General features: G+C 48.2%; 1 protein-coding gene across 2 annotated transcripts; it reads right to left on the bottom strand.

Moving 5' to 3' along the window:
• Window positions 1-646: 646 nt before the first annotated feature.
• Window positions 647-24,120, bottom strand: DLL3 (delta like canonical Notch ligand 3). 2 transcript variants are annotated; one of them, XM_070764113.1, is made up of 9 exons: window positions 23,990-24,120; window positions 21,674-21,919; window positions 18,386-18,443; window positions 16,885-17,142; window positions 14,943-15,304; window positions 7,568-7,784; window positions 6,396-7,029; window positions 4,594-4,705; window positions 647-3,515 (listed from the first exon to the last, which is right to left on the bottom strand). In XM_070764113.1, exons 1-9 carry the CDS (start codon window positions 24,065-24,067, stop codon window positions 3,510-3,512), a joined length of 1,971 nt encoding a protein of 656 aa, XP_070620214.1. In that variant the 5' UTR covers window positions 24,068-24,120; the 3' UTR covers window positions 647-3,509. The 2 variants fall into 2 exon arrangements, with proteins under 2 accessions (XP_070620214.1, XP_070620213.1); XM_070764112.1 differs by lacking the exon at window positions 647-3,515 and having other exon boundaries at window positions 4,491-4,705.

The raw sequence follows: 24,120 nt of genomic DNA, 5'->3' as shown, positions 1-24,120 counted from the left end.
GGGAAAGTTGGATAAACTAAAGGAAGAAGGGAGCAGGAGGAGGAGGAGAAGAAGACGACAGAAAGAGAAAGAAAGAGAAAGAAAGAAAGAAGAGCGGGAGGAGGAAGAAAGGGAGGAGAAGAAAAGAAAGAAGAAGGGAGGAGGAACAGAAGGAAGAAATGGAAGAAGGGAAGAAGGAAGAGGAAGAAGAAGGAAGAAGAAGAAGAAAAAGAAGGAGGATTAAGGGGGGGGGGGAATCTCCATGGATCTCCAAGCACTGATGCAATTTCCTAGTTGGGTCATGAAACGTCTGCATGCAAACAACCCAGCCCAGGGACCACCTACAGAATTTCAGCTGGATCACTTGATGAATTTAGTTTTTCCAAGAAGCCAGAACCGAAACCCACGCTTGTTCTTGGCTGTCCATCTGGGTTCCTTAGAGGGGACGGTGGAAGCTTCTGGTGGGTCTGTCCCTGAGCAAAGTTGGGGCTGGAGAGGTTGGCTTGGCTCAGTCATGTCCAGCCATGGAAGAGAGGCAAATGGCCTGAATGAGGAGGGACGTTTTGCACAAACCTTGTACCCAAAATCAGTGGCCACCTCTGGTTCACAGCCTCCCCCTCTGCTACCCAACAACCCCCCGGAACAGAAAAGGCCCTCAGACAGATTACATCTTGCACAAAATAGATATTTTATATAACTTTCTTTTGCGAGAAAACACCTTACACTTAAAATAAACACACCACCACACAGAATAGTTACAGAAGCTGGGAAAAGATACACCAACACCAAGACACATAAATATACACAATGCGCAACATAAATATGAATATAATTATCTCCAGCAAGGATTTTCTTACTTTTTAATGGTAAACTGTACAATATGTCTTGTTCGTTTTTAAATTAAAAGAAGAAATTTAGGGGAAGGGGAGATAACTTAAAAAAAAAACAGCTGTCCTTTTGGGGAATTTTTAAAATTCCTGATTTTGCCATCCCAGGCGACACATTTAAATCTTTTGAAATAAACCGAGAAGGCAGCTGCCACTGGGATTCAAATTAAATTAAGAGGACTGTTGCTACAGAAGCGATGCTTTTAAAAGTATATGATTCTGTCTCTTCAGACTTCGGTTTTCATTTCCAAAAACACTCACCCGTTTTGAAAAACAAATAGTGTCTCAATTTTTCTATAGCTGACAAACAGAAAAAGGTAAGCCCCCTTCTCAATTAAAAAAAAACCAGATTGAACCCAAATTAGCAAGAAAACAAGGTGCACCCAAGTTTTTGATGTAAACCTCCGCAGATTCTATGGGTTTTGGTTGCTAATATTTTATCAAAAAGCACTTTTAACACAAGGGTAAAAAATGAAGCCCTTTGTATGAATTCTGCAGAGTCCATTCGGGGCTCAAAATTCCCATCCTCCACCCCCAGTTGAACTTTTAAGGCACATGTAGGGAGGTTCCACATGGGCAGAATCTCAGTGGTTTTTTCTTTGATTTGTATCCACAATTAAAATTTTGATTCAGACCCTGAGATCACGCAACTAAAAACAACGTGACAACGAGGAATTGCTAAGAATTAAGGACCAGGCTGCCTCTGAGCATATTGAGAGCTTTTTGACCGGTACCAAAACCAATCACAAGCTCTTCCTGAAATAGGTTGACCCATTGTTATTGCAGCAAGAGGGCAGGAAATATACACTGCTCAAAAAAAATAAAGGGAACCCTTAAACAACAGAATATCACTCCACGTCAATCCAACTTCTGTGAAATCAAACTGTCCACTTAGGAAGCAACACTGATGGACAATCAATTTCACCTGCTGTTGTGCACATTCAACTTTGTACAGAACAAAGGATTCCATGAGAATATTTCATTCATTCCGATCTAGGATATGTCATTTGAGGGTTCCCTTTATTTTTTTGAGTGGTGTACATACTCGCCCTTGTAAATTGTCTATCGCTACTCCAGTCTTCTCTTGAAAAAAATATACTTTTTTTTAATGGAAGAGAGAGAGAGAGAGAGAGAGAGAGCTTCCCAAGCCAGATGGCAGGATGTACATTATTTGGTTGAGTAAAAATCCTCTGCTTGTCTAAAACAGGGTGTAGCTGGCTTTCAGGGTGGGGAAGCAGAGGTCATCCAGCAGAGCAAAACATTGATGGTTTGGGGCAAGGGGAGGCAAAGTTGGCTCCTCTATGACATGTGGACTTCAACTCCCAGAATTCCTGAGCTGGCATGATTGGAATTCTGGGAGTTGAAGTCCACAAGGCATAGAAGAGCCCACTTTGCCCGCCCCTGGTTTGGGGTCTCTGCAGAGGAGGGGAAACAGCCCTAGAATCTCTGCTGCTTTCCAGTGCTGCCCTCGTGTGGCAAAGGCTGGCATTACAAGGGAAAAGCCATTTGCAGAAGGCCACCGTGTGGTCACCATGTATGCTGCCCATCAGGAAGAATATTTATCGACTGACTTAATTTATCTCTTCGACTTCTATGCCACCCACCTCACCTCGGCTTATGACCACAATTGAGCCCCAAATTTCTGCTGCCAGGAGAGAGATTTGTGACATGAATTTTGCCTTGTTTCACAAACTTTCTCACCAGTCGTTAAGTGAATCGCTGGAGCGGTTCAATTAGTCCCACAATTGTGGAGTGAATCGAGCTTCCCTGTTAGAGTTGCACGCCATAACCTGTCATAAGAGTGAGTCAATTGCCAAGCTGCTGAACTTTGATCCGACGACAGTAGTTCTAAGTGTGAAAAATGGTCATAAGTCCCTTTTTTCCTTTGTAACATCAAATGGTCGTTAAGTGAAATTCCCGTAAGTCGAGGATTCTGAATTGCCTTAATTCCTGGCAGCGTATATTCCTGAGTTGGTGCTGCCGAGTTCTTGGCTACCAAACCAAACTCTTCTGCTTAATATTTGGATGAAAAGCAGAGCGGGAACCTAATGCCGACACTTACAGCTTCCAATTCCCGGGTGACGTTTTTTCCTCCCCAGGAAAGAAATCCCACCCAACTGACTCCAGTGGTAGGGGGCAAAAAAGAAGGAATTTTCACAATGGTTTCGGTTCCAGCCCTGGCGTGGGGAAAGGGCCGGCCTTTAACCCCCGTTCGGATCATCCTTGTGATGTTTTCCATCTTCCTTCCCCCCCCCCAATCAGCTTCTCTTCTTTTGCCCCCCCTGGAAAAAGACAATTTTTCTCCCTCCAATCTCTTGGTCCATTTCTGTTTCCGGTCAGATCCAACAGTTCTTCCTCTCGTTCTCGATGCCAATAATAATAATAATAATAATATTAATCATAATAATATTAACAATAACTATAAAAATAGCAGCAAGAATAAATATTAAATATCTTCCTTTAAAAAAGGAGTCTTTCTTATGATACCATTTCAAAAATAATCGTTAGCACGTGGGCAGTGGGCCCCCGGGGGGGGGGGTTCCTTTGCAGCGTGCAAATTCTGTAAACATTCCTTCGGCTGAAAAAAATTAAAAGAAAAGGCTGGACGGAGGCCGGTTCTGAGCCGTGGCAGGGGGATTGTCTTTAGACCTAGGAAGGAGCAGGAAAGAAATTAGAACATCACATCTGGCAAAACACGGGACTTCCGACTAAGATGTTCTGGTATTAGAAGCAGAAGAGAGCTGGAAAGGACCTCAGAGGTCTTCTAGTCCAACCCTTGCTCAAACAGGAGGAGACCCTCTACCATTCCAGACAAATGCCTGTCCAGTCTCTTCTTGGAAACCTCCATGGACAGAACACCCACAATTTCTGGTGGCAAGCTGTTCCACTGGTTAATTGTTCTCACTGTCGGGAAATTTCTCCTTAGTTCTAAGTGGCTTCTCTCCTTGTTTAGTTTAGTTTCCACCCATTGGGCTACAAGAATGGTGGAAGGTCTTAAGCATAAAACGTATCAGGAAAGACTTAATGAACTCAATCTGTAGAGTCTGGAGGACGGAAGGGAAAGTGGAGACATGATGGAAACATTTAAATATGTTAAAGGGTTGAATAAGGTTCAGGAGGGAAGTGTTTTTAATAGGAAAGTGAACACAAGAACAAGGGGACACAATCTGAAGTCAGTTGGGGGAAAGATCAAAAGCAACGTGAGAAAATATTATTTTACAGAAAGAGTAGCAGATGCTTGGAACAAACTTCCAGCAGACGTGGTTGGTAAATCCACAGGAACTGAATATTAAACATGCCTGGGATAAACATAGATCCATCCTAAGATAAAATACAGGAAATAGTATAAGGGCAGACTAGATGGACCAGGAGGCCTTTTTCTGCTGTCAGTCTTCTATGTTTCTATGGATACAGAATAACAGAGTTGGGTGGGACCTTGAAGCTCTTCCAGTCCATCCCACCTGCCTATTCCAGCAGGAAACATTCTACCATTCTGGACAAATGCCGCTCCGAGTCTCTGGAGAGGGGCGGCATACAACTCTAATAAATTAATAATAATAATAATAATAATAATAATAATAATAATAATAATAATAATAATAATATGATTATCCAGTCTCTTCTTCTCTAAAAACCCCTCTCAAGTCCCTGCTGGGCCTGTTCCTTTCTAGCCTCCTTTGAAAGGCTGGGAGCCCCTCCGAGCCCCAGGGGAGCATCGGGGCCTTACCTCCGTGGCGTAAACGCAGGGTTCCACCTGCCCGGGGATGATGTAGATCGGGTGGTAAGCACCGTCCTTCGGGAAGTCAGAAGCGATGGGCCAGATGGGCTCCGACGGTTTGCTACAGGAGAGAAAACAAGGCAGACGGGGGTGGGTGGGGGGTGAGGATATGGTGCTCTTCCATTCCCCCAAATTCGGGTCAAAGGGGACAAAATAAGGGTTGGGGTCTCCGCAGGGACATCATGAAGGAAGCCACCAAGTTCAGCTCAAGTCAATAAATCATGAAACCTCCGGCCTGCCAATAACACCTGATCCAGGATGGTGTTTTTTTTGCAAGCTTTGAACCCAGAGCCAGGAGCTCCGTAGAGTTTCCCAAAGCTTGTTGGTGCCTTTCCTTGAGATTTGCCATAAAACAGGGGTCTCCAACCTGGGCAACTTTAAGCCTGGAGGACTTCAATTCCCAGAATTCCCTGGCTGGGGGAATTCTGGGAATTGAAGTCCTCCAGGCTTAAAGTTGCCCAGGTTCGAGACCCCTGCCGTAAAGGAGGAGTCTGGTGGTCTTTTTCACCCCCACCTGTCTAAAAAAAAGGTATCTTTTTCTCAAATATTATTGGCAGGCACAAAAGATCAGAACCCAATAGAACTGACACATTGCTAAAAAGTTCAGGCGCACGAATCTGCTCAACTAGTGGTTTTAGTGCCTGTTTGGTGAGATAAAGGTCAAGAGCTATGAAGAGAGGTTGGACTTAGTTCACTTGTGGCTACGTAGGGATTCTAGGCTGGTGCCTCTCTTGACTCCACCTCCAGATTCACCCCATTCCAGGAGGTCGACGTCTGTGGTTGATGTTGAGATTCCGAAGTGCAGCAAGGAGGGAGGGAGGGAGGGGGAGGAGGAGGAGGAGGAAGAGAATGTCAAGGATTTACTCAATCCTAGGTGATATCCTGTTATACTGCATTACCATATAAGATAAAAGAACGTTGTAAGCATGTTGAATGCCGAGCTATTGGGTATAAACTGCAATCTGATTGGGCCAGAGTATTATAAAATGCAAAGCGACTTTACCACTAATGACTGCTGTTGAGGGTGATATTGTTAGTTGGCTGGCTGGAATAGTTTGAGCGCGAGTTAAGACATTGAGTTAGAGCTACACTGATACGGTTTAGTATCTACGTATAAGTAAGCTTTACTGCATATAGACAGAGTAATGTTTGTTCCTGCAAATGGAAGACTAAGACAGAAGATATTTCGATTGCACTGAAGAGTAAAACTGTTTACTACTGTTTTTCTACAAAAGTGTCTTCGTTATTTCTCTGCACTGGTTCCTAAATTGCCACACTATAAATTCTGGTATATGCTGCGTAGCTCTGTATATCCAAGACAGAGAAGGAAGAGGAGGAGGAGGAGGAGGAAGCTCACCTGCGTTACCACCAAGCACTAGGCTGGGAAGAGGAACCAGTAGATCTGGAAGGCACCAGCTCGAAGAAGGCCCTGCAAATACCTGCAACTGCTTGGCAGGCGACACAGGAGCCAGTTCGCCGAGTCCCCCTTCCTCACCACATCCCTTGAAGGCCACAGAGTAACAAACCATCATGGCTTGTAACAGACACCTGAGTCAGGCTCGGCATGCAAACACGAACCTCGGAGCTTGAAGGCTTCACCTAAATGCCCTTTTCCTCAGATTAGGTTCGCGTGATTCGAACGTAGCACCTGGATCATTTTCTGATCACGTTCCCCATTTCTGCTCCCCACTGCCCCCCAGACTGGACCCCCAAGTCCCTCACGGCCAAAACCAAGACCAGACGCTACTTACTTGTCCAGCTTCTTGCAGATGGACTCGTAGCTCCGGTCCAGGAGCTTCCTCTTGCAGTCGAAACGGGCCTCCTTGTTGGAGACTTTGAAGCAGCCGCGCGGAAGGAGGCCGCTCTCCCGCTCGCGGAAGTTGTTGACGGACGCCAGGTCGTTGCAGACATGGCTCTTCAGCGGGTGGGGCCCGTTCCTCATGTGCCGAAGCGCCGCCAGGACGGCGCAGGCGGCCAGGAGCAAGGTCAGAAGCCCCAGAACGAAGGAGAGGGCCAGGCCGGTGGGGAATGGCCCCTCGGCCGCCCAGGGGCTGCTGTCAGGCGTAGGCACCTGGACGCGGAACTCGCAGCCGGAGCCCATGAAGCCGGCCGGACACTCGCAGACGTGGCCGGAGAAGTGGGTGTAGCAGGTGCCGCCGTTCTGGCAAGGGCTGGAGCCGCAGGCGTCCACTCGAAGGCTGCAGTCCTTCCCGCCGTAGCCCAGCGTGCAGGAGCAGGAGTAGGAGTTGGGGCCGTCGATGCAGGTGCCGCCGTTGGCGCAGGGGTTGCAGGCGCAGTCGTCCAGGTTCAGTTCGCAGCGGGAGCCGGCAAAACCCGGGCGGCACTTGCAGAAGAGGCTCCGGCCAAGGTCCAGGCAGCGGCCACCTGGGAGTGGAAAAAGGGAGACAGGTGCTGAGGGGCGCCAAGAGCCTTGGTGGCACAGAGGTCAGAGTGCAGGCTCCTTCAGCTAACTGCTCTCTGTAGTTCATCAGTTCAAATCTCACCAGGCTCATGGTCGACTCGGCCTTCCTTCCTTCTGAGGTGGAGAAAATGGTGCTTGGGAGGGCCACGCGTGACCCCACTGAGCTCTGTTTCCACTGGCAGAGGGCAACAAACTACTAGCATTTGATCACACAAGTGACATCAATCTGGCCATGCACACCTACGGGCCCCCAAGGTCAAACACAACCCTGATGCAGTCTGTTTTTTGAACTTCCTGTTATCCCGTTGGGCATTATTTTGGGACTCAGGGAAGCTACCTGAAAGCCTCCGGAGGGAGGAATGATCTTCCCCAGGGCCGAAATTCATCTGACTTTGACTCACATGTGCGCTGGAGTCGCCACAGGGCAACGCTGTCCGTGCCCTCCGATATGGCTCCGCCTGCCACCTGTGGACCTGGGACCTTCTCCGGCTCCCCACTTACCGTTCAAACAGGGGCTGTTGCTGCAGCGGTCAATCTTTTTCTCGCAGTTGGAGCCGTGGTAGTTCAGGGGGCAGCGACAGGTGTAGCCCCCCGAGGGTCTCTCCGTGCAGGTGCCGCCGTTGAAGCACGGCCCGTCGGCACACGTCATGGCGCTGATCTCGCAGTTCTTGCCGTAGAAGCCTTGCGGGCAGGTGCACAGGTAGTCGTTCTCCAGGTCCTGCAGGAGGAGACACCCAACGGTCAGGGCTTGCTGACCAAAGCTGACCAAAGCTGGAAGGGTGGGAGGGGGGCCCAAGGGGAGGGAGGGGGGTGCCTCCTGGAGGGGTCAGAGGAAGCCCCCCTTTATTACAGTCCTAGTCTGTCCTGCCCCCCACCTCCACTTTGGGGGTCCATGGAAGCAGGAGAAAAAAAGGAACAGGTGGAAGCCTTCAACTGAGAATTTCCTGATCATGAGAACCATTAACCAGTGGAACATCTGGCCACTTGAAATTGTGGGTTCTCCAACACTGGAGTTTTTCAAGAAGAGATTGGACAGACATTTGTCCAGGATGGGGTAGGGTCTCCCACTTGAGCAGGGGGTTGGACTAGAAGACCTCGAAGGTCCCCCCAACCCCACAGTTCTATGTTCTTACTCCTCTTAGCTTGATTGTCCCCAAGGCAGCAAATGCTGAAAAGGGGGACACACGGAGAGCCAAAATATGTGACGAATTGGATCCAACCCAATTCCTCCATCTCAAGACCACTTGGACAGAGCATAGCACTGATGCTGTTATGTAGTTGGGTCGTGAAATGACCCCTCAGTCTTCCTCCCCCTCCTCCCCATCTCCATCCTCCTCCACTCTGCAAATTCTAATCCCTTCTAGAACTGATGACGTTACTTAGTTTGGTAATGAAAGGTCGGCAGGGAAACCACCAAGCTCAGAGAGCACCAACCCAGCTCAACTCAACTCAGAGCTACAACATTCTGGGGGCCACCTCTCCTCTGTTGAAAGGCCCCTTCGGCTGACCCCAAGCTTAGACCCTGGGCAGGGGGACGAAAACCCTTCTCCAGAGAGGGGCACAGATCACTGGGCAAACCTTGCTCCCTCGTGCCACCCAAACCAAGGGAAGTGGGACCCCCCACGGTCTCATCAGAGGGGGGGGAAGGGTCCACAGCAGTCAGCCAGGGAATTTGGGGTCCCTCCCTTCCCAACCCAACATCTTAAACCTTAACCCCCCCAGGGAGATGGGCTGTGTTTCCATTTTTCCTTTCTGCATCTCTTGCCTCTTGGGTGGGGGAGCTAATTGTGGGCTGGGGGAGTAAGATGAACCTGCCCATTAGAGGAGAAGAGGCACCCCCTTTTTTAATCTCTTTCCTCTGTGCCCCTCCCCAGTTTTCCTTGCAAGCAGGACTTTCAATCCAGGGAAAAGAGGGACGCTAGGTAAGAACTTGGAGTCAAGGACTGGACTCCCACAGGACCAGCCTGCTGCTTCTCAAGGATGGGCTAGAACCTGGAAAGCTGAACCAGACACGATGCAGGGCCTTTCAGGAGCATCCCCCCTGCTTTCTGGGACACCCCTTTTCCCTGGATAAAGGGGGGGGGGGCTTGTAACATGAGAGCAATGCATCATTGGTGGGAACAATGCTGGCTCCCCCCCAGAGGTTGTAGTTGCTCCTACAGCTTTCAAGGAGAGTTTGGACCACCCTTGGTGTGAAAGGGTCTAGTCCAGGGGTCTCCAACCTTGGCAACTTTAAAACCCAACTCCCAGCCAGCCTTGGACTAGAGAGGAGGGAGTCCAACCTTGGCACGAACTGAAGAAGCTTCTTGGGAGAGAAATGAAACGTCTTCGAAGAAAAACCAGAAATTGCTGCTTGGAAAAAACACCTTTGGAGCCACCACTACGTGGAAGACGGAGGCTCTCCACAAACACACCTGGTCTATAGTCCCCTGCTTGAGCTGAGGGTTGAACTAGAAGGCCTCCAAGATTATTATTGTGCCGTTCATCAAATCTTAAAGCGGGAGGCGGCCCAGTGGTTAGAGGGCAGCACTGCAGGCTCCTTCAGCTAACTGCCAGCTGTCGTTCAGCAGTTCAAATCTCACCACCAGCTTAAGGTGGACTCAGCCTTCTGTCCTTCCAACGTGGGTCAAATGGGGACCCAGATTGTTGGGGGAGAGAGGCTGACTCTATAAACCACTTAGAGGGGGCTGTAAAGCAGTCAATAAGTCTAAATGCTATTGCCCTTCCTTCCTTCCTTCCTTCCTTCCTTCCTTCCTTCCTTCCTCTCTGTCTGTTTCTTCCTTCCTTCCTTCCTTCCTTCCTGGGTTAAATGAGGACCCAGATTGTTGGAGGCAAAGGTTGATTCTGTAAACGGCTTAGAGTTCTGAAAAGCCCTGTGAAGCGATCCATAACTCTAAGGCTATTGCTAAAACGGGCTGCTGCCTTCTTGGCCCACTGGAGGGACCCCACCAAGGCCCAAGTCAGACTCTCTCCTCGGGGCACCCCAAATTGTGCCCCCGAGGTCCTCATCCCCTCTGCCGGCCTCTGATGCCCATTTTGACAGCTGGCTCTTCGGCCACGTCGCAGCTGGTCCTGCCTTTTGCAACACGCCGGAGCCAGGCCCGGCCGAGCACTTTGGCAAATTTGTAGTGAGAGCCCTCAATTTACGACAGTTCGCTCAGTGGCCTTTCAAAGTCCTAGAAAAGTGACTTTCGACTGTTGTTCACACCGATGACTGTTGCACTGTCCCTGTGGTCACATGATCTACAATCCTACCGATTCATATTTATGACGGTTGTTGTGTCTTGGGGTCATAGGATTCCTCTCTTCCCTGGCCTGCCAAGTCTACGGGGAAGCCCGATTCGCTTACCGAACGTGGGACTAATTTGCAGTGATTCAGTTAACAACCGAGGTTGTAAAGCAGTGCAAAGCTCACTTAACTGTCTCCCTTAAAAGGCAGAGGATTTGGGGGCTCAATTATGGACAGTTAAGTTGAAGACTATCTGCACAATGTACATTTAAGAACCTAACAACCTAAGAAGAGCCACGCTGAATTCTGTCACAAAATAGCCCACCCATTTTGTACATGGGGATCTTGAGCAGAAAGAGAAGGCAACCCCCCCTTTCCTTTGACCCCCAACAAACGGGACCCGATTCCCTTCGTCCTGTTCTTCGTTTGCTTCCTGAAATGCTGGAAATCCCTTCTCCCACTGGAACAACGCGACTCGTTTGCAGGGAATATTTCAATTCTGCTCCAGCCGCTCACCACATCTGGCCCCTCAGGGTCCTCCCACTCTCAGGCTCAGGGCAGCATCAGGAGGGGGAATCCCCCCACATCTGGCCCCACTGCACTGCTGCAGAGGCTCTCACCAACTTTGGGGGCTCTCTTGCATTGACCACTGCTCTAGTGCCCCTCTATTTTGTTTGATCTGGGGGGGTCCCTCCATCTGCACCAAGTCCTTGCCTGGCCTGTCCCCACAGAGCCCTTCCAGGTGTGCTCATCTCCCCCCCCATTACTTAAAAGTTAGACGCTAGTGGTATATAACCTCCTGCTTGAACAGGGGACTGGACTAGATGACCTCTGGGGTCCTTTCCAACGCTCGGATTCTGTTATTTTCTGTTAAAGTCAGACCAGGGGGAGTGAATGAGTGAGGGGGGGGGCTTTTCCTTTCCAGCAAACCCAGCGTTTCCTATTCAACAGGTCGTTATAAAATATAGATTCACTGTCTCTTGTGTGTGTGTGTGTGTGTATATATATATATATACATATACAATGCTCAAAACAAATAAAGGGAACCCTCAAAGAACCCATCCTAGATCTGAAGGAATGAAATATTCTCATTGAATACTTCGTTCTGTGCAAAGTTGAATGTGCACAACAGTAGGTGAAATTGACGGTCAATCAGTGTTGTTTCCTAAATGGACAGTTTGATTTCACAGAAGTTTAATTTACTTGGAGTTATATTGTGTTGTCTAAGTGTTCCCTTTATTTTTTTGAGCAGTATATATAAGTGTGCATTTTGACTTATAACTGTCTACTCAAAACTCATATACATTTGTACCAATATTTGCATAGTTCTTTCGCTTTATGTATCCCCTTCCCTGTTTATCTTCAATAAAGATTATATTATATTTTTTAAAAAACCCTAAAAACCTGCACCTAACAATCTTTGGCTGTTTTTTAATCTACGGAGATTCCTGATTGTCCCAAAAGTGTTTTTTTTTTTTTTAAACCAATTCCTTCCCCAAAAGGCAACTGGACTTCCTGGTTTCTTTTTCCCCTTGGAAAACGTTTCGCTTCTCATGCCAGGAGCTTCTTCTCTTCTCACTGACTGGTGGGGGAGGATTGACAGCGTCTGTGGTTAATTGGCAGTCAGCACTCTTTCCCAGAGCCCTTGAAGCCACGTGGGTATAAAATCTTTCCAAAGTCCTTTTAAAGGTTGAGAAATGCTGGGCTGGACTTCCCACTTATGAGAGATCTAAAACCACCTCCCCTCCATCCCTGGAGACTTTTGAGAAGAGACTAACATAGAAACATAGGAGATTGACAGCAGAAAAAGACCTCGTGGTCCATCTAGTCTGCCCTTCTGCTATTTCCTGTATTTTATCTTAGGATGGATCTAGGTTTATCCCAGGCATGTTTCAATTCAGTTCCTGTGTATTCTTCCTTCCTTCCTTCCTTCCTTCCTTCCTTCCTTCCTTCCTTCCTTCCTTCCTTCCTTCCTTCCTTCCTTCCTTCCTTCCTTCCTGATTCATAGAAACATAAAAGAATGAGGGCAGAAAAAGACCTCATGGTCCATCTAGTCTGCCCTTATACTATTTCCTGTATTTTATCTGAGGATGGATATATGTTTATCTCAGGCATGGAAGTTTGTTCCAAGCATCTATAACTCTTTCAGTGAAATAATATTTTCTCATGTTAGAAACATAGAAGACTGACGGCAGAAAAAGACCTCATGGTCCATCTCGTATGCCCTTATACTATTTCCTGTATTTTATCTTAGGATGGATCTAGGTTTATCCCAGGCAGGTTTCAATTCAGTTCCTGTGTATTCTTCCTTCCTTCCTTCCTTCCTTCCTTCCTTCCTTCCTTCCTTCCTTCCTTCCTGATTCATAGAAACATAAAAGAATGAGGGCAGAAAAAGTCCTCCTGGTCCATCTAGTCTGCCCTTATACTATTTCCTGTATTTTATCTGAGGATGGATATATGTTTATCTCAGGCATGTTTTATATTCAGTTCCTGTGGATTCTTCCTTCTTTCTTTCGCTTCCTTCCTTCCTTCTCTTCCTTCCTTCCTTCTTTCCCTTCCTTCCTCATTCATAGAAACATAGAAGATTGATGACAGAAAAGGAAGGAAGGCGCCTCAATGTGGGGGGAGGGGGACACACATTCCACTTCAGAAATCCAAGGACAGCTGTAACCAGAACAGGACCACCACCCGTTCCCCAAATCTCCCCACTTTAAACCAATTTTGTACTTTGGCCACACAACACTACATGACCGCTGTGTTCCCCCCCAGCATTTCTGGTTGCATTACTTAGTGGTCTCCCATCCCTTCATTCCCCCCCTCCCTCTTCCCACCAGGCACAGGAACCCACCCAACAGGTCAATCCCCAGAAAAAAGGGTCATTCGGGCAAGGGAAAAAACGTGGGGCAGAGTTACCCTAGCGAGTTGTTCCTGGCGTGTGGTCAGCCTCACTACCGCCATGAATGACCAGCCTTGTTCTCTGGAAAGCAGCTGGGGACCAACCCCCCCCCCCCAAATCAAAGAAACATGTGGTTTGTCCCCCAAAGGCCCCCCTGCCTCTCTGGTTGCAGGCCAAGCAGCCTTGCTGCCCCCCCCCAATGTGTTCCCCCTCCTCCTGGCCCCCAAACCCTTCTGGAAATCGGGGGTCTCACAATATGCTTTGGGTGCAGCAGGAAAAGCTCTGGACTTCCGACCCCCAACTTGTAGTTCTGCTTTCAAGTGGGGAATTCGAGGGGGCAAAGCAGGCCCCCAAACCTTGCAGGCTCCACCCCTTCTTCCTTCTGGACCCCGAGAAGGGTGGGGGTGATCCCCAGTGACTGCCCTCTCCACTTCTGGGGCAGGGGCAGCTTTGGGGGCAAAGACCTGCCTGGGACCTTAAACAACCTCAATCCCCCCCCCATTTTTTCCTGGCACCCTCTTCAAAATGCCAAGAGAGGAAGAGAGTCCGGGGGGGGGGGGGGATCGGCTCCCCACCGCCATCACTTAAGCCAAGAATTGTTTCTCCAACTTTTGCAGCTTGGAGAAGTGGGGGCCACAACTCCCAGAATTCTGCAAATCGATTAATTGCATGTACTCATTACCCATCTGGTCAAGCGGCAACACTGGGCAGCTTTCACGGAAGCCCACCGCTAGGGAATTCTGGGAGTTGAAGTCCACCCCTCTTCAAGCCACGGAGGCTGAGAAAGATTGCTCGGCCGATGTCCAGCGGGCACCCCACAGGGGCATCTGAGGCTCCCTGTTCCCCAGAGCAGGGGTCTCCAACCTTGGCCAGGGTGGCCCAGTGGTTAGAGGGCAGCACTGCGGGCTACTTTCAGCTAACTGCCAGCTGTAGTTCAGCAGTTCAAATCTCACCACCGGCTCAAGGTTGACTCAGCCTTCCGTCCTTCCGAGATGGGTCAAGTGGGGACCCAGATTGTTGGGGGAGAGAGGCTGACTCTGTAAACCACTTAGAGGGGGCTGTAAAGCAGTCTATAAGTCTAAATGCTATTGCCCTTCCTTCCTTCCTTCCTTCCTTCCTTCCTTCCTTCCTTCCTTCCTTCCTCTCTCCCTCCCTTCCTTCCATCCATCCTTCCGAGGTGGGTCAAATGAGGACCCAGATTGTTGGGGGAGAGAGGCTGACTCTATAAACCACTTAGAGGGGGCTGTAAAGCAGTCTATAAGTCTAAATGCTATTGCCCTTCCTTCCTTCCTTCCTTCCTTCCTTCCTTCCTTCCTTCCTTCCTTCCTTCCTTCCTCTCTCCCTCCCTTCCTTCCATCCGTCCTTCCCAGGTGGGTCAAATGAGGACCCAGATTGTTGGGGGCAAGAGGCTGACTCTGTAAACCGCTTAGAGGGGGCTGTGAGAGCATCATGAAGCGCTATATAAGTCTAAGCGCTATTGCTAATGCTATTGGCAATTTTAAGGCTGGAGGACTCCAACTCCCAGAATTCCCCAGGCCCCTTCGCTGAATTCTGAATTTCCTGAATTCTGGGAGTTGAAGTTTGCTAGGCTTTGCCGAGGTTGGAGACCCCCGGGGACCCCCTACTCTCCTGGGCCAGGCTATCCAGGGTCCAATTGGGGGGGCTCCCCCTCTCTGCTTTGAAGGCTGGGGGGCAAGGGGGGGTGCAGGTGGGCGGGAAGGCGGGTGCAGGGGGGTCCGGGCGATACTGACGCTGCAGCTGCCTCCGTTCCTGCAGGGGCTGCTGTCGCACTCGTTGACTTCCGCCTCGCAGTTGGTGCCGGCAAAGCCCGGCGGGCAGGTGCAGGTGTAGCTGCCTTGGCCCGTGTTGGTGCAGGAGGCCCCGTGCTGGCAGGGCTGGTGGTTGGTGCAGTAGTTGAGGTCCTGGTTGCAGAAGAGGCCCCCCCAGCCCTCCCGGCAGGCGCACTGCCAGGGCTGCAGGCAGGAGCCGTGCAGGCAGCCGGGGTAGCGGACGCATTCGTCGCAGGAGGGGCCCTGCCAGCCGATCCGGCACTTGCACTCGGCGGGCTTCTCGCAGTAGCCGTGGCTGTGGCTGCACTCGGCCAGGCAGATGGCTGCGAGGGAGGAAGGGAATGAGGGAAGAAATGGGGATGAGGGAAGGAAGGAAGGAAGGAAGGAAGGAAGGAAGGAAGAGAGCAGGGAATGTGGCATTCAGAGAGAGAGAGAGAGAGAGAGAGAAAGAGGGTTTGTTTATATTTGCTTATTTATTAGATTTCAATGCCACCATATTCTACAAAATATGAGGAAATTGGTACAAATGTCTCAAACAGAAAAAATACATTAAAACTTAAAGGAAAAGCAAAACTAGACACTCCTTCCTTTCGTACCCAAATAAAATGAAAAGATAGAAACACTGAACCATAAATCGATGGAGCACAAAACCCCTAAAAATGAATTTGTACCTTCCTCAGAAATACTGTATCCCAAATGAATACAGTATAATATACAGAACTAAAGAAAACAAACACACAATTCCACACTAGATACAAATACTCAATATCAGGTCGCTTGATAGTGATAGTCAACAATAGGGTTGACAAATTATGTCTTCTATATAACAAATAAATATATGTATGTAGTGAAAGAAAATCTTAATTGATGATAAGCAAATAACTATGTGCATATATAGAACACCACTGAAACTGAATGTTTTATATGTTATTTAAGTTTGTATGCTCATTTGTCTGTCCATTTTCTTTCTTTCTTTCTTTCCTTCCCTTCTTCCTTTCTTTCTTTCTCTTTCCTTCCTTCCTTCCTTCCTTCCTTCCTTCCTTCTTTCTTTCTATGTTCTGTTTGTTTAAATTGCTTTTCTTTTCTTTCTATTTTTATATGTAGGAACTTAATAAAGATTATTTTTTTTTAAGAAAAGATTTCGGGCAGAGGGGGACGGTGCGGTGGGTTTGCCCCCCGGGGCTCTGAGTGCTAGCGGAGTCCAGGGCAATTCTGCCACTGCACCTGGGCAGGTAGTAGAATTGTGCATGGAGACAAAGGTGTGCCCGTGTTTCTTGCCTACCTGCACCGCGTGCGATTTCTCTACCTGTCCAGGTGCAGTAGCAGGATTACACTGGACTCCGCCAGCACTCAGAGCTAAACGTGAACCCAAGAACAAGGGGGCACAATCTGAGGTCAGTTGGGGGAAAGATCAGAAGCAAGGCTAGTCGGCCCTTATACTATTTCTTGTGTTTTATCTTAGGATGGATCTATGTTTATCCCAGGCAGGTTTCAATTCAGTGACTGTGGATTGACCAACCACATCTGCTGGGAGTTTGTTCCAAGCCTCTACTCCTCTTTCAGTCAAATCATATTTTCTCATGTTGCCTTTGATCTTTCCCCCAACTAACTTCAGATTGTGGCCCCTTGTTCTTGTGTTCACTTTCCTATTAAAAACACTTCCCTCCTGGACCTTATTTAACCCTTTAACGTATTTAAATGTTTCGATCATGTCCCCCCTTTTCCTTCTGTCCTCCAGACTCTACAGATGGAGTTCATGAAGTCTTTCCTGATACGTTTTATGCTTAAGACCTTCCACCATTTTTGTCGCCCGTTCAATTTTATCCATATCTTTTTGTAGATATTGTTGTGTTTGTTTGTTGTTGTTTTTATTATTATTATTATTATTATTATTATTACTCACGTTCTGAGCAATAGTCTCCCTGCCACCCGGCCAGGCAGATCCGTCGGCCCAGCTCATCGCAGGCATAGTGGCCGAAGGTGTCGTCCCGCGGACGGCAGTAATCAGAGCAGCTCTCCCCGTAGTAGTGCTCGTCGCAGGTGACGTGGTAGGAGTAGCGCAGCTCGCTCTGGTCGCCCAGCTGCACGTCTTGCGACCACTCCTCCCCCACCGCCAGGCGGCGTCGGGTCGCCAACCGACTGATCAGCCTCTGGGCATCCTCTGGACGAAGGAAGGACGGAGGGTCAGCAGAAAGGAAAGGGAGCCAGAGAGACCCCCAATAGCTAACAACCTCTAAAGCAGCAGTCCTCAATCTTTCTAATGCCATGATACAGTTCCCTGTGTTGTGGTGACCCCCAACCATAAGTCGAGCGCCAATTCTCCCCACAGAGCTTGAAGCTGATTGTTCTGGACAAAGTTGAATGTGCACAACAGCCGGTGAAATTGATTGTCCATCAGTGTTGCTTCCTAAGTGGACAGTTTGATTCCACAGAAGTTGGGTTGACTTGGAGTTAAATTCTGTTGTTTAAGTGTTTAAGTATTTTTTTGAGCAGTGTACATTGAAGCAGGGAATGATTCAATTTATACGCCGTCCATCTCGTCCAGCAGGTTACTCTGGATGGAGCTTTTTAAAATTAAAGTCTGTGGATGTCCCTGATGAGGTAGATCAGGCAAAATCTAAGCATCACTTTTTAAAAAAATATTGACCCGTTTTGGAACTGTAAGCCAGTGTTTCCCAACCTCTGGCACCAACTTGAAGATATCTGGACTTCAACTCCCAGAATTCCCCAACCAGCAAATTGGCTGGGGAATTCTAGGAGTTGAAGTCCAGATATCTTCAAGTTGCCAAGGTTGGGAAAGACTGCTGTAAGCCCTTCACAGGCCGTAATGGCTGGGAGCCCAACCCAACCTGTTGAATCATGGCCTACAATAAGATAAGGAATCGACTGTCCAGCCAACAGGTTTTGCAGCTACTACATTTGTCATAAAGTGAGATTAGAGCCCACTCCCTCCTAGCACTGATGATGTTACCTCGTTCGGTAATGAAATGTATTGCACCAACAAGCTCAGAGAACTTGGTGTTTATATTTAATGTTTTAATTAAATATAAACATTAAAAAAATATTAAAAGGACAAACAATTACTATAAAGAGAAAAAATATTATAAGGACAAACAATTTACCATAGAAAGGTCATAGAGGTTGATATGTATATTTGTAAATGTGTTGTTTTGTCTTGTTTATATGTTTATCCAAGCACCCCACAATCTATTGGTCCTTAAAAAAAATAAAGGAAATGTGCTTTTCAAAACTTGCTAGGAACAGAAAAGCCGTTTTTATACCTGCAGCCTTGCAATTTAATTCTCCTTCCAGCCATTTTTTTAATGCAACTCGTAAGTGGCAGTAACGTCCATTTGATCACAAAGATTGGTATGTGAAGGAGGGGAGGGGGCAGCCTGGCTTACCTGTGGACGGCTCTCCTGATTCAGCCCTCCAGGATTCGATAATGAGGGAAAAGGTGCCCTGGAAGGGGGGGGGGGAGGAGAAATATATTACAAAATCCTAAAAGGAGGAAAGCGACAAGCAATAAAATTCTCGCCCTCCTCGCCTTTCATAAGCTCCTTAAAACCCACCTCTGTCATCAGGCATGGGGGAGTTGAGATATTCCTTCCCCCTAGGCCTATACAATTTATGCATGGTATGTTTGGGTGTATGTTTGGTTTTTAATAAGGGTTTTTAGTTATTTTAAATATTAGATTTGTTATATGCTGTTTTTTATTATTGTTGTTAGCCGCCCCGAGTCTACGGAGAGGGGTGGCATACAAATCTAATAAATAAACAAACAAACAAATAAATAAAATAATAAACAAACAAACAAAAAACAATTCAGATGTGTTGAAAGGACTCTACAATCACTGCAGTGCCTTCTGTTAGAGGGTCTCTGGACATGAGCCAAAACGCTGCCTTTTAACAGAATGACAGAGTTGGAAGGAACCTTGGAGGTCCTCTAGTCCAGCCCCAGCCCAGGCAGAAAATCCTATGCCATTTCAGACAGATGGTTGTCCAATCTCTTCTTTAAAACCTCCAGTGATGGAGCAACCACAGTCACTGAATTGAAACATGCCTGGGATAAACCTAGATCCATCCACCTTGGCTGGGGAATTCTGGGAGTGGAAGTCCACACCTCTTAACGGTGCAGAAAATGGACAGCCCTGAACTAGCCAAAATTGCCCTCTACACAAAACGGAGTGGTGGTGGTACTTTCCTGCTTATAACACTAGAGGGCAGCATCTCCCCACCTTCACCAAAAGGTAAACCCAACCATTGAAGTCCATCCCTGGTCAAGGCTTAATTTTCCCCCTTATGAAGACATAGTTTTCAGAGAGGGGCGGCATACAAATCTAATAAATTATTATTATTTCAGATTTACCACTCAAGACAGGGCCAACCGCTCTCTGCCCACGGCAAAGAAAGCACAATACACAAATACAGCAAAGTCTCCAGGAGCCTTGAAGGTTTCGGGGTCTGGTTGGACACCCCAAAGCAGAGGTCTTCAAACTTGGCAAGTTTAAGACTTGTGGACTTCAACTCCCAGAATTCTCCAGCCAGCCAGGGAGTTGAAGTCCACAAGTCTTAAAATTGCCACGTTTGAAGACCTCTGCTCCAAAGGATTTGTGAAAGTTGTCGCACACTGTCCTACACAAAGGAATCAGCAGCTTGTAAGTGTGAGCACACACATTCCACAGCAAAAGGGGGTGTGCAAAAGTGCACTAGTGTGCCTCCCGTCCCCTGTGCTATTGTCTCTCCTGTATCGTATCTGCTATTCTTCTATTCTATTCTTCTTATACTACTCTCATCCTATCCTTCGATTCTCTAAGTGACAGATTCCATTCCTAAATTTTCTATTCTTTCTCTAATATATTTTACTCGAGTGTAACCGCTATAACCTTCATTGTGTATTGTTGTGCATTGGACAAAATAAATAAATAAATAAATAATAAAAAAATCAGACTTGTGACTTTTGCTGTTTACACATCCCCTTCTCAATTTCCTCCCCCCCCCAGCCCAATTTTCCTTTCCAGGGCCTGAAAGGGGGGGGGGTCAAACCAGGAAGCAGACGTTTATTTATTTACATCCTGCCTTTGTTGTTTCTTACAAAATAACTTCAGATGGCAAACATCTCTAACTTCCTCCTCCTATTCCCCCCACCTTCCCGTGAAAAACAACCCTGCGAAGTGGTTGGGCTGAGACAGAGTGACCGCCCCAAAGTCTCCGAGCTCGCTGGCTTTCATCTCTAAGGCAGGACTAGAACTCGCCACCTCCTTATGTCCTCAAGCCACCCAGCTGGGTTTTGCGCTCCAGGGCAGAACAAGGAGGCTGGATTTTTCTGCCTGGTCAAGAGAGTTTAGCCCAGCGGTCCCCAAACTACGGCCCGCGGGCCGCATGTGGCCCGCTGAGGCCATTTATCCGGCCCATGGGTGAGTGACAGGAGCCCAGGTACATACTTTTCTTTTAATTAAATTCTCTCCTTAATGTTCCTTCAAAAAGTACAACACCAATTGTATTTCTAACTTATTAACCATTATGCCTTCTTTCTTTATACGTTTTTCTATAAACCAAGAAAACCTTGTTTAGCCAATCAGATGTCAACAAAAGAAAATTAAAAACAAAACATAAAACATATATGAATTTCAGACTTCTCCCCCCCCTCTAAATAGTACATTCCCATTTTGTTTTTTACTTTAAAACAAGGTATGTGCAGTGTGCATAGGGATTTGTTCATAGGTTTTTTTAATAGTCCGGCCCTCCAACAGTCCGAGGGACAGTGAACTGGCCCCCTGTGTAAAAGGTTTGGGGACCCCTGGTTTAGCCCATGCCAACTGCGCCCCCCCCCCAAACTATGCTGTAAGGCCGGGCAACCGTTGAAGACAATGAAGAAGACCCTCCCCCTCCCTGATCACCTCCCAACTTCTGCACTACAAGGAGGGTCCCCACATTCCAAGCCAGGGAAGCATCCCAAACCGAAGGACAACCCCCCCCCCCCAATGAGAAGTGATAGGAACCACAAGGAAGCAAGGAAACTAGGGGAGGAAATTGCATCATAGAAGGAACGGGTCCAAAGACGGGCTACAAGAAGGATGGAAGGTCTTAAGCATAAAACGTATCAGGAAAGACTTCATGAACTCAATCTGTATAGTCTGGGGGACAGAAGGGAAAGGGGGGACATGATTGACACATTTAAATATGTTAAAGGGTTAAATAAGGTCCAGGAGGGAAGTGTTTTTAATAGGAAAGTGAACACAAGAACAAGGGGACACAATCTGAGGATAGTTGGGGGAAAGATCAGAAGCAATGGGAGAAAATATTATTTGACTGAAAGAGTAGTAGATGCTTGGAACAAACTTCCAGCAGATGTGGTTGGTAAATCCACAGTCACTGAATTGAAACATGCCTGGGATAAACATAGATCCATCCTAAGATAAAATACAGGAAATAGTATAAGGGCAGACTAGATGGACCAGGAGGTCTTTTTCTGCCATCAATCTTCTAGGTTTCTACACGAGGTCCCAAATCCAGAGTCCTTGGCTATGTGACAGGTGGCAAATAATGATAATAATGATAATGATAATGATAATGATAATAATAATAATAATAATAATACTACACACTGGGGGTTCCACGATTGCTGCAGGAGAAGACCAAAAAAGACCAGCCTAGACTGGGGAGGGGGGAGTGCAGGAGGGGCATCTCACCGGCCACTTGAAGTGGAAGGGGACACGGATGAGTCCACTGGCAGCCACGGCATGAGGATCCGCGGGGACGATGTTGCTCAGGGCTGCCCCAAAGGTGCAGGGGGGCTCTGGGGAGACCACCGCCTGGGCGTGTTTGAGGCAGACCCGGAAGAAGAGGTGGCAGGGCTGAGCCCCCCGGCAGAACCTCTGGGGGTTGCTGGTGGTGAAGGAATGCACCTGGAGCTCAAAGACCCCCGCTGGCTCAGCCTGTTTGGGGGAGAAAAGGGGAGGGAGCGTTTCAGCCACGCTTGGGAGTCCTTCCTCCATCCGTCATCTTTGCCCCCCACCTCCCCCCCAGGAGAAGGTCAAATCCCTTTGGTTAGACGCTAAACCACAAAGCCTTCTTTATGGACACCAAGCCAGGATTCCCAGCTCACACATTAAAAATCACAAACCTACAATCCAGGTTTAAAGACTCGTTGGATACCAGATGGATGGAAAATAAATGAGAGAGATAAAGATAGAAAGCGGTAGAGATAGATAGATAGATAAATAGATAAAAATGAACAATAGATAGATAGATAAAGATGAACAATAGATAGATGGATAGATAGATAAATAAATAGATAAATAGAGATAGATAGGTAGAGATAGATAGATAGATAGATAAATAGATAGATAAAAATGAACAATAGATAGATAGATAAAGATGAACAATAGATAGATGGATAGATAGATAGATAGATAGATAGATAAATAGAGATAGATAGGTAGAGATAGATAGATAGATAAAGATGAACAATACATCTATCTATCTGTCTATCGAGAGAGAGAGAGAGAGAGAGAGAGAGAGAGAGGAGAGAGAGAGAGAGAGAGAGAGAGAGAGGAGGCAGGCCGGGAATTCCTGTGGCGGATGTACCACTTCTGCACCTGAAATTCTGTGTCACAATGAGCTGTTTTAAATCAAACATTTCAGCAAAAAGCAAAGAAGGAAAAATTCCTGGTTCTTGCAACAGAGTTCACTGGGTTATAGTTGGGCGGGTATAGAAATATAAATTGGGTAAATAAATAAAAATAAAATTAAAAAATAACCTGGATTATTATTCCAACCTTCTTGGATTCTGATTTTTCGATGAGGGTCCAGGAAGATTTTTAGAACATAACCTATGGACTCTGAGGGCTGGAAAGGGGCCTTAGAGGTCTTCTAATCCACCCTCTGACCCTGGCTGGAGTCTTCATACCATCCTGGCCAACCGTCTGTCTAATCCTTTAATCTTTCCTCTTTTTGACAAGTTTCTCCAGAAGTCTTTCAGTTGGATTGACAGGTTGCAGAATTTGCAGGAGGAAAGGAAGGAGACGGGCTGTCTGAAAGGGTGGGGGGGAAATGGGGGTGGGGGACACCAATCTGTACTGGTAGAGGTGGGGTGGGCCTCCCCCCCCCCGCAAGCCCTCCCCCTTCCTGCAGCCCTTCCTTGCTGGCCTTAACTTGGAGCTGGGCGATGCCCACGGGAGGAAACCAGAGCTGCTTAATTAAAGGGGAGAAGGGGGGCGGGGGGGGCGGCTAGTCCAGGGCACCTGCAGCAACAAGGTTAAATTGAAAGAAGCCCGGATGCCAGAAGGGGGGGGGCGCGTCGGAGGGCAGGAGGGGAAGGCTCAACGGGGGGGGGGGGCTTGAGAGGTGGCTAAAGAGTCAGGAAGGAGTTGGGGGGCTTATGAATCAATTAAATTAAATGGAGTCCTCGGAGAGGGGCGGCATACAAATCTAATAAATTATTATTAAATTATTATTATTAAATTAAAAGGGGTGGGGGGCAGCCCTGCAAGGTAGGCCGGGTCATGTTAGCCACCCTGCAGGGATTGTAGCCCTTCCTCCCAGTCCCTCTTCCTCCATCTGACTCCTTCTTTCTTTCCTTCCTTCCTTCCTTCCTTCTACTCCCTCTTTTTTCCCTTTCTTCCTCTTTCACTCCTTCTCCAAGATCCGCTCCAAATTCCTCCGTTGCGCCTGGAGACTTCTAACCGACGGAGCGCAACGGAGCAGCTGCCGCGGGACGGGGGCAGCCCTGGCCCCCAAGCGCCCCCCTCCCGGCTTCTGCAGCCTCCCGCCCCCGCGCAGGGTCCGGGCAGGGGCGAGGCGCAGAGGCTCCGGATGAACCCCTCCAAAAACCCCGCGGTCGGAGCTCAGGATCCCGAGGCGAACTGCGAGCGGGAGCGCGGTGGCTCCGACGGGACAGAGGCGCAGGCGGCCGGGAACGATGGGACCGGGAGTGTCTCCGTCCCTCGGGCTCGCGTCGGCCGGACGCAGTTGCCCAGCGGGCGCATCCCGGGCTACGCACTTACCGTCGGGGCGCCGAGTAGCAGGAGCCGCAGCAGGAGGAGGAGGAGGGGGGCGGCGGCGTGGGCGAGTGCGGGGGCCATCGAGCGGTCCAAAGCGAGGCGGAGAGGCGGCCGCAGGGCAGGAGGCGCGCAGA

This window comes from Erythrolamprus reginae, chromosome 11 (assembly GCF_031021105.1).
Source record: "Erythrolamprus reginae isolate rEryReg1 chromosome 11, rEryReg1.hap1, whole genome shotgun sequence".
Lineage (NCBI taxonomy): Eukaryota > Metazoa > Chordata > Lepidosauria > Squamata > Dipsadidae > Erythrolamprus > Erythrolamprus reginae.
Note: the sequence above shows the minus strand (reverse complement) of the source record. Positions and strands in the feature narration are given on the sequence as shown.